Genomic DNA, 10589 nt, shown 5'->3' on the forward strand with positions numbered 1-10589 from the left:
CAAAGGGTTTTTTCTTTTTCACATTCGGCTGCTTCTTGGGCCCCACGTCTGCAGTAAAGCCGTTGGAATGTTGGGAAGTGGACAATCCATTCACAGTTGTTCCACCTAAGTCTTTAATGGGAAAGTTAATTCCCGCCTCCATATCCTTCTGCGGGCATGGCTTCTCAACTTCCAACTCCCGGCTTTTCAACTCCCCAAACAAGTTCACCGGATTTTGAGGCTCTTCTTCTTCTCCGGCGACCGACTCCGACCGAATTACTTCCACTAAACACTCCGGCACCCAATCACTTTGCTCTTCTGAGATCCAGACCATGTATTTCCTACCCTTCCAGCTTAGAAATGCAGTATCAGTGACAAGCTCCCCATGTTCCACCAGGACACCTACCCGATTCACCGATAGATCTCTAACCTCCGGGGATAATTGCGAAGCATGTACCACCTTCCCATAGAATTCGGCTAGGTCATTGAACACCTTCTTCTCTGCCAGATGCACAGGAACTCCATCGAATTTAATCCATGCAATTCTCTCGTCACTAGTTACGCCATCATACATGTTTTTCTTGAACATCTACATTCACCATTCACCATGTACCACATTTTTTTCCTGCAATAAATTACAAGCCAAATGTATAATGGAAGAAAGTGCACAAATGCATGGTGTTATTCAAATGGAATTCTTATATATATATATATATATATATATATATATATATATATATAGGGGGCTGCTAGAATGAGAACCACCTCGAGTTGTAAGAACCGCGAGAACTACTTGATCCGGGTCGAGGTGGACCAATTTTTTTTTTCAAAAACGTAGATGCATGTATTATAAACACATTCGTAAAAAAAAATTAAAAAAAATGCCGTGCGTGTAGTTTTTTACACCACAAGTTTGTGGTTTACGAGTTCCGTTTTTTTTTTTACGAATGTGTTTATAATACATGCATCTACGTTTTTGAAAAAAAAAATTTGGTCCACCTCGCCCCGTACGGTGTGGTTCTCGCGGTTCTTAGAACTTGAGGTGGTTCTCATTCTAGCGGTCCCATATATATATATATATATATATATATATAAAAGCTAACAATTTAATTTTCTGATAACTAATATTTTTTAATAGATTTTGAGATGAAAATTTCGTTACATGACGTGACACGCTTGTGCAATAATTAAAAAGTTGAGTATCCATAAGTCACGATAACTAATAAGACAAAAACGTGCGAAGAATCATCGAAAGACTTGATGATTAAGCGAGCGTTTAATTCGTTGGAATGCAGTAGAACCTTTTAGTCTCCTTAACAAATTTTCACAAGTGTTCATATTTTATTGTTGTTGTGAATGTGAATGTGAATGCATTTGTTTTTCCTTGGCTTTTTTAGCTACTTCCTTTGCTTCCTCTAGTACGGGTTCCATTATATCCTCTATCTTGTCCTCCATTTCTTGAACCTGACATAACAAATTTATAATGAGAGATAAATTATTTTATAAATTTATTCTAGCAATTGCATCCATCCACAAACAAGATAAGTTTTTATTTTAATTAAAAAAAGTAATCTTCTACTTTAAAGACTAAAGTCTAGTCAAAACAACACAATGATTTACTTGGTTGGGCTCGGCTCTAGCCTAATCCACAAACAAACCAATTAGTAAACCCCAAAATTACATATACAAACTCTTAGCACTCTATAGTTTTCTCACAAGAAGTGAAATTTTGTTAAAATAGGACTCAATTTATTTCATAAGTAAGTTTATTTAGGTGTTTTGCTCTAATATAATGAATTGTATTTCTTTTGTAGTGTTGTATCTGCAAAACAACAAGTTGCTAAAGTTGTTGATGGGCTGGGAGATGATTTATTGGTTGTTGTTAATGGGCTGTGAAAGGTTGTTGGGCTATTGTTGATGGGTTGTGAGACATTATTCTTCTTTTATAAATGATGTGGTTTGATGCTAGGAACCCACGCTTATTTTGACAAGTAGTTTCACATGTTTCAGTTAACCCACTTCACATTGCAAGTCTCTAGATTCTTAAAGTTTGTTTCGTTCACATCTTTTTCTATGTTTGAGTATACAAATGGCTGAGTATGTTTGGTATGACGTAATAGAATAAACAAGATAATAGAATGAACAAAGTAATGGAATGTAATGAATTATTTCATTGTGATGTTTGTTTAGTGAATATAATGAATCATTACTTAATAGACAAAAAAGATGAAGTAAGGAAACACAAATGATTAAAAACGAAAAGAATATAATTGCCTCAATAATATCAATAATAATAATATAATGATGATGATGATGCAATGGAATGAATTATTCTAATGGAATGAAAAAAACATGTTTGCTAATCATGTGTAATGGAATGAGAGCATTCTACAAGAAATGTAACCCATTCCAAATATAACAATTTTCATTCCTTAATAAAGGGTTGTTTTTTTTTCATTTCTTCAAGGAATGGAAAGAAATATATTATTATTATTTTATTTTTCTGATTAGTTTTTTTTTTACCATTAATATATTATTATTTTTATTATACAATTAAGCTCTTTTATTTGAATAGGAAGGATCGAGGCAGCATTGTTTTATCTAAAAGGTTGATAAGTGCATAGCATTTATATTTCTTGCAAATTCATTGAATATGAAGGATCGAGGCAGCATTATTTTATCTAAAAGGTTGATAAGTGCATAGCATTTATATTTCTCGCAATTCGTTATGTGTATTTAATTTTCTTTGGCGTGTTAGGTTTGTAATTTTTTATTGAAAAAATACAACAAATGATCAAAATATATATTTCCCTTGCTTTTTCCTGAAAAGAAAAATTCACTTCTCTTGTCTCTACCCTTTTTATATCGGTTGTAGCTAATATCTTTACTAATAAATAAAAATAAGAGTGTATATAATCAGTGGCGAAGCTTGAGATTTCCGACCGGAGGGCCGAAAACGTATATACCCAAAAATTTCTATAAAACCAGGGGGTCAAAAACGTGTATACCAAAAAATTTATATACAAAAGCTACATACATAACACTATTGAGTGAAAAGTTCGGGGGGTCGGACGCCCCGCCCCCGGACCCTTCTAGCCTTCGCCCATGTATATGATTGTTCATTTGCCTTTTTCTTTTATTTTAGGTTGTTTAGGTGTCTCTAATTCATTAAAATGCGACAAACTTATCTATACTAATAAGTAAAAAAATAATAATAATAATAATAATAAGAGTATATATGGTTGTTCATTTGCCTATTTCTTTTATTTTAGGTTGTTTAGGTGTCTCTAATTCATTAACACGCGACAAACTTATATGTGATAAACTTATATTCATGGGCGGACCCACATAGAGCGGGTCGTGGTCCCTGGACTCCAATGTTTTTTAAAAAATTAGTAGATCCGGTATATTAAATTTATTTGGACCCTATAAGTAAACCACCGCCAACGTTTTTAAGCATTAGGTAAATTGACGTGGCGCTGTTTGATTGGGTGAATGGGGAGTTTACCTATTCCAAATAGGTAACACTCCCTTCACCCTAAGACTATGGTAGTATTTTAGTATTTTTAAATAGAGTTAATTACTGTTTTCGTCCCTGTGGTTTGTCAAAAATCACTATTTCAGTCCATTAGTTTAAAAATTGCGATTTCAGTCCCTGTGGTTTCACTTTCGTAACCATTTCAGTCCCTGTACATTACAGAATAATGGATTGAAATGGTTATAAAAGTGAAACCACAGGGACTGAAATGGTTATGAAAGTGAAACCACGGGGACTGAAATCACAATTTTTAAACTAATGGACTGAAATAGTAATTTTTGACAAACCACAGGGACGAAAACAGTAATTAACTCTTTTAAATAAGTATGCAATTTTGAATTTACTTAGTTCGATGACAAAATAATAAATGTTTATTCTTATTTAAATATTTATTCTTATCTAATATTTTTGTTTAAAATTAAAATTATTATTATTATTATTATTATTATTATTATTATTATTATTATTATTATTATTATTATTTAATATAAGAGAAATAGGAAAATAAGGTGAGAAAAAACCAGGAAGTGAGACGTGTCAAATATTTTTTTTTTCATTAGTATAGGAAGATTTATAAACGTTTATTCACATTTCGTTGTGAGAGATAACTTTTTTAGCCGAGTAAAATTTTAATATTCAAGTCCAAATAATTTAGAAAACAAACCAACCTTGTCTATGAAATCACCGGCGGTCTGAGCATCCTTTTCCACTTTTTCGGCAACATTTTCGATGAAATCAAGAGTCTTCTTGAGTTCACTACCCTCCGGCAGCACATCTTCCAGCTCTTCCACCACCTTGTCCACCTTATCCGCCACCGCCTCCACCACCTCCGATATATGCTCCGCTGTGTCCACTATCTGGTCAACTTTCTCTACAACACAATAATTATTTATCAAAAAAAAAAAAAATATTAAGGATTTTTTTTTAGTGGGAGTGGCCACTACATATCCCACCCATCCTAGACCCTACGAATAGCTCTAGTGGCGCGTAACCAGAACTTCTTTATAGACAGTGTTCCAGTAGCGAAGCTTGAAAATTTCCACTTAGAGTCGGAAGTCACCGGACATAAAATTTCTATATAAGTAAATTTTATTTTTATAAAAGCGGAGGTCGAAAACGTATATACCTAAAAATCTTATACAAAACGTACATACATAACACTACTGAGCGAAAAGTCTAGTGAGTTAGTCGCCCCGGCCACTTGAGAGCTGCGCCCCTCTTTATAGAGGATCATTATGAGGCTCTATCATCCATTGACCACCACTAAAGAGTACAAGTCATACTTTTCTTAGAAAAATATAATAAGATTATATATAAATCTAACAAAGTCCTATCAGCAGACCTTCTTGACCTCTTTTGTTTCAAACCTGTACACCCTTGATATCGGTAGGATGTTACTGGCAATGTTTATTGTTATTGTTTTTTTGAGGAAAAAAAAGATTTAAGGGATTTAAAATTTAACTACTTACGCAATAGTAGTTTTATTCGGCCTCCTTTGGTGGTAACTAAGGGTATAATAAAAGTCATCAAGACCCCAATAACCCAATTTTTCCTGAAAAAAAAAAAAAACTAAGAACAAAAAACAGATAAAAGATCAACGTATACATAATAAAACTACAAAAAAGTTGCCGGATTACCAAGAACCAAAAGGAGAACCGGGCGGTGGAGGTGGTGGTCCTGCGGGTTCGACGTTGGCGTAAACGATCATCAAGTTCCATCTATGGGCGGCGGATGTGAGCGGCGACACATTGTGTTTGGTGGCCGGAAAACCGGAAATGGGATTGAATGGAAGATGGATATGGGATCTATGAACTAGGTTTTTAGGCAAATTTAAATTAGAAACTGAGTTTTGAGAAGTGAAAGTGTGTGTGATCGACATAGTTTTAGAAGTTGAGAATTTTGGAAGTATATTTTTGCAATATTATGAGGGTAGTTGATAGCACATATGAATTGTATACACGCATATTGAGGCAGTGCTGTATATATTATTATTTTTATTTGTTGGGAGTGCTGTATATATTATTTTTTATTTGTTGTAGTTATATACACAAGAGTTAATTACAGTTTTGGCCCCTATGGTTAAGCCAGTTTAACTATTTCAGTCTAAAAAGTAATCTTTTAACATATTAGAGACCATGATGTTGCATTTTATATCGGCTTTGGCCCCTAACACTAACTTTGTTACTTTTTTTAGTTAAGTGTAAGGGTAATTAGGTCATTATATACCTTAGGGGCTGTTTTTGATAATTATAAAGCTCTTTCAATATTTAAGAGATTATTAAGGCAATTACTCAAGTTTTCTTTTTGTTATTTCGTTATTTTCACAATTATTATTTAACAAAATATGTTTTAAATATATAAATAAATGTGTATTTTCATTAACCTTATATTAATATGTTTTAAACCTTATATTTAGTTTAAAATATATTAATAGCCTAATATATAAATAAATGTGTATTCTCATTCCTTATATTAATATGTTTTAAACCTTATATTAATAACCTTATATTAATATGTTCGAAATTTGTCTATTTTTTAAAATCTTTTGTTTAATAAAATCATTCACTTTTTAAAACCTTATATTTTTATCATAATTTTTAATACCATTTGTTTTTTATAAATGTTTTTTTAAATCTTCGAAAAAATGTTCATCCGTATAAAATTGTTCATTTTTTTTACCTTTTTTTAACAATCGTTTTTTTAAACTTTGTATTTTGTAATTTATTTATTACCAATAGCAAAAATAAAATTAAAAAATGAATGGTTTTTAAATCAAAGGAATTAAAAAATGAACAATTTCAAACAAACGAATAGTTTTTTCGAAGATTTAAAAAAACAACATTTAAATGGTATTAAAAATATGTTAAAAGTATAAGGTTTTAAAAAGCATATGGTTTTAATAAATAAACGGTTTAAAATGAACGAGTTTCGAATAAACGAACGGTCCAAAAAATGGAAGATTTTAAAAAAGAAAATGAATAACGCTTAAAAAATAAAAGGAACGTTTTACAAAAAATGATTCTAAAAGGAATGCTTTAAAAATAAACGTTTTAAAAATGAACAACTTTAAAAAATGAAACTTTTTAAAAATATAAGGTTTTAAAAAGCGAATGATTTTAGTAAACAAAAGGTTTAAAAAATAAACAAATTTCGAACAAACAAACAACCCAAAAATGGAGGATTTTAAAAAGGGTAAACGATTCAAATAAGGCTTTAAAAATAAAAGTAACACTTTACAAAAACGGTTCTAAAAGAAATGTTTTAAAAATAAACGATTTTAAAAAATGAACGACTTTAAAAAATGAGCTGTATAAAAAAAGTTTTAAAAACATATGGTTTTAAAAAGAATGGTAAAAATGAACTGTTCAATTTATAAAAAAATGAGGACATAAAAAAAGAACGATTTTAAAAACAAACAGTTTAAAAATGAACGATTTTAAAAAAGATAAACGGTTTTAAACAGGTTAATTTTTTTTTTAAAACGGCATTTATAAAAAAAAACAAATTGTTAAAGAAATATGTATTTATTCAATATTTAAAACATATTTTGTTAAATAAGAATCGTGATATAAATAAATAAAAAAATTAAGTAATACACAACTAAAAATATTAAAGGAACTTTATAACTTACATAAACAACCTCTAAGCTAACAAAAGGACTATAATACCCTTAGGTTTAACTAGAAAAAAGTAACATGGTTAGTGTTAGGGGCCAAAACCGTTTTAAAATGCAATCTCAGGGTCTGATATGTCAAAAGATTCATTTTTAGACTGAAAGAGTTAAACTGATTAAATCATAGGAGCCAAAATAGTAATTTACTGTATACACAAAGATATTGCAAATAACAATGGAATTTAATAATTTAAAGATTAGAACATAGTGGCATGTAATCACGTGTTTTTGTGAAAAAAATAATTAAGGTTTTCAATAGAAAGTGTGTTTTTACATTCATACCCTTGGGACATGTTATACTTGGTGCTGCTTTTTGGTGTTTTAACGAGAGAGAATGAAGGGGAGGAGATTGGGTATAGTCAGTTGTGGGCATTTTGTGCAAAAACTCTCCAAGAACAGGTTTTATGTTTGAAGGGACGGGAGAGAGCGTGTGTGTTTTTGGGGATCTTTTAGTCGGTTTTAGGTGCAATTGGGGTAAAGTCTTGACAGAGTAGGCATGATCTTACGAGAAACTGGTTTTGAAGCCTCTTATTGTGGATGGTTTTAGTTTGAGAACCTAGTTAAGCAATTATGACTATGAATGCACCTGAACAAAAAAACTAAAATCTCTAAATATTTGGGATAGATAATATGTAACATCCCGAAAACAAATTTAGTAATTAAACCAAATTAACTAGGAATGAGCAGGTAAAACACCATTAGTAGCAAAGATCAACTCGATAAGCATTAGGGTTTAAATAAATAAATCTAACGCTACTTAAGGTAAATAAATGATTTATAGAAGATACAGTTATAAAAGGCTCGGGCTATTAAGACTTAATTAAATCGGGTTATAACATCCCCAAATTTAGTAATTTGAATTACTATGTTTGTTTGATATTTAATATGAAGTATGCGACTAGGAATAACTTAGTTAACATTGTTGTCTACTAATGAAGGTTAAGTGGGTTATAAGCAAACAAAAACATCTAACCAAACCTAAGGGATTAAAATGTATTAAGTGTGAAAGATGTTATGTGAAAGAGGGGAAAAACAAAATCTAGGAAAGAGTATGTGTGTGTGGCGTGTTCTAGAGAGAGGGGGAAAATCCTCTCTAGAATTCAAGTCACAAAAATCGGTGAATTGGAGGTGAAATCCAAGCAATTTCCTTGCATGTTTGAAGATTTTAACCCTCTAGCACCATCTAAACCTATGGTATGTGGTGAATTTGCATATGACGAGTTTAATGCTAAATGGGTTTTGATGGTAGGATGAAAATGATGTTTTTGTTCATCATACTTGTTTGTATGTGTAAATTACTTGAATGATTTAGAGGTTTGGATAGGTGGTTATATTTGTCTAGAAATGTTTTTTTTACATGAAAGATGGACCCATGATTAATTGGTCAAAAGGATGAATTGGCTTATGATAATTGAAAGTTTGTGTTAACTTGATGCTAAGAAGTGTATGAACTTGTTAAGTTGAAAGAAATATAGTAATTTTGGTGGCAAATTAAGCTAATATGATGGCTTAATAATGATGCCTACCAAGTGTCTGATAAAATTCGTAAATGAGTTTTATTGAATTGTTAGTGTATCTATGTGTACCAAGTGACAGTATTCAAACTGACCTAAAATAGAATGTAATGATAAATGGGGTATAAAACTCCAAAATGGTGATGATCATTGTATTTGATACTAATCTAATTATCTTATGGATTTGATGTGATTATTTGACTCTTGACAAGCTAGGTGGGAGCTTGGAAAGGAATGAGTCAAACCGGTCAAGTGCACGAGAAAGCTCGAACGGACGCAAGATAAGAAAAGCTTACACCTCCAAGAATAGAACCACTACCTATGTGATGGAAAGTATTTTAGTTAATAACAAGGGTTAATAAAGAACCGGATGCGATTAGCCGGTAAAATTATGACGAACTAATATTGGTAATAAATTGAGAAATTGTTAAGAGGAGACCCTATTGTGTAAACCATGAAATTGGTCAAAATTGGTAAGATTATGACGAACTACATTTTGGTGATAAATGAGAAATTGTTAAGATGAGATCCCATGGTGTAAACCATGAAACTGGTCAAAATGGGTAAAGTTATGATGAACTAATATTGGTGATAAGAAATTGTTAAGATGAGACCACATGTGTAAACCATGAAATGGGTCAAAATGGGTAAAATTATGACGAACTACATTTTGGTTAAATGAGGAATTGTTAAAATGAGACCCTATGGCGTAAATCATGAAACATGTCAAAATAGGTAAAGTTATGATGAACTATATTTTAGTGATAAACAATAGATTTTTAAGATGAGACCCTCGGGTGTAAACCATGAAACCGGTCAAAATGGGTAAAATTATGACGCTATATTTTACAAACAACGAATTGTTAAGATGAGACCCTATGGTGTAAACCAAGAATGGGTTAAATGGACAAACGGGTCATACGAGTCAAATAGTGATGTTATCACCATTTGAACTCGGTATTTAATGTTTTGTCTTGTTATGTTCTATACTTACAGGTAAGCATAATGTGAGAGCATGCATTGCCATGAATTAGCAAAGAGAATTGCAAGGTATTGATGATAGGTTATTGCTTTGACCCCACCAGGCTTTTGTAACAAGTCATACATTCACTTTGCTTGAATAGACCTTATCATCTGTTGATCATCATCTGTTAAAGATCCTCTGTTGAACTGCATCATCTGTTGATCCACAGTAGACCTTAGCTTCATCATACTTAATCTTCTTAGCATAGGATGATCAGACCTTTTCAGAAACAGATTTTGTCTTCATCAGCAGAGGTTCTCTTTGGCAGACCTTTGCTTCAACAATATTTGTCTTCATCAGCAGAGTTTGTTTGCTTCAACAGACTTTGTCTTCATCAACAGAATTTGTCTTCAACAGACCTTTGGGTTTGGCAGACTTTAGAGAAACAAATGTTGAGTCTATGCCTTTCGGAGGAGCAGATCTTCAAAGGACTGTTATTTGTAATCAGAGGTTGTAGAGTATTTTGTTAATTTTAAGTCTTAGATCTCTTTCCCTTGAGCGACCAGAAAACATGATGCAGCACATACCTTAGAAAACATGCTCTGAGCATTTATCTCACCGGTTGTGTTGTAGCATATTTTAATAATAAGAAAACATAATTCAAGTGAGGTTATGACAATTATCGGCCATAAATTCGTTGCACCTTCATAATATTTCCAGTTTTTGGACTGTTTGAATGGAAGCTTTTACCATTTTATACAATTCTAAATGTCAATCACCAACATGTTGTGATGTATCACGAAGAGCCGATTAAAACATAATGAATGTATAGCAAAAAAAGTTAAAGTTAATATAACTACCAAGATAACCATACATGATTATAATTTAAATATTTAGACATGTATATATCCATATTTTTCG

At 31.7% G+C, this 10589-nt stretch overlaps 1 protein-coding gene across 1 annotated transcript; it reads right to left on the reverse strand.

Moving 5' to 3' along the window:
- Nucleotides 1–1163: 1163 nt before the first annotated feature.
- Nucleotides 1164–5481, reverse strand: LOC110941294. Its single transcript, XM_022182916.2, has 4 exons — nucleotides 5155–5481; nucleotides 4987–5069; nucleotides 4186–4388; nucleotides 1164–1443 (listed from the first exon to the last, which is right to left on the reverse strand). Exons 1-4 carry the CDS (start codon nucleotides 5394–5396, stop codon nucleotides 1321–1323), a joined length of 651 nt encoding a protein of 216 aa, XP_022038608.1. The 5' UTR covers nucleotides 5397–5481; the 3' UTR covers nucleotides 1164–1320.
- Nucleotides 5482–10589: the final 5108 nt, after the last annotated feature.

The sequence above is a fragment of the Helianthus annuus genome, chromosome 4, assembly GCF_002127325.2.
Source record: "Helianthus annuus cultivar XRQ/B chromosome 4, HanXRQr2.0-SUNRISE, whole genome shotgun sequence".
NCBI classification, from domain to species: domain Eukaryota; kingdom Viridiplantae; phylum Streptophyta; class Magnoliopsida; order Asterales; family Asteraceae; genus Helianthus; species Helianthus annuus.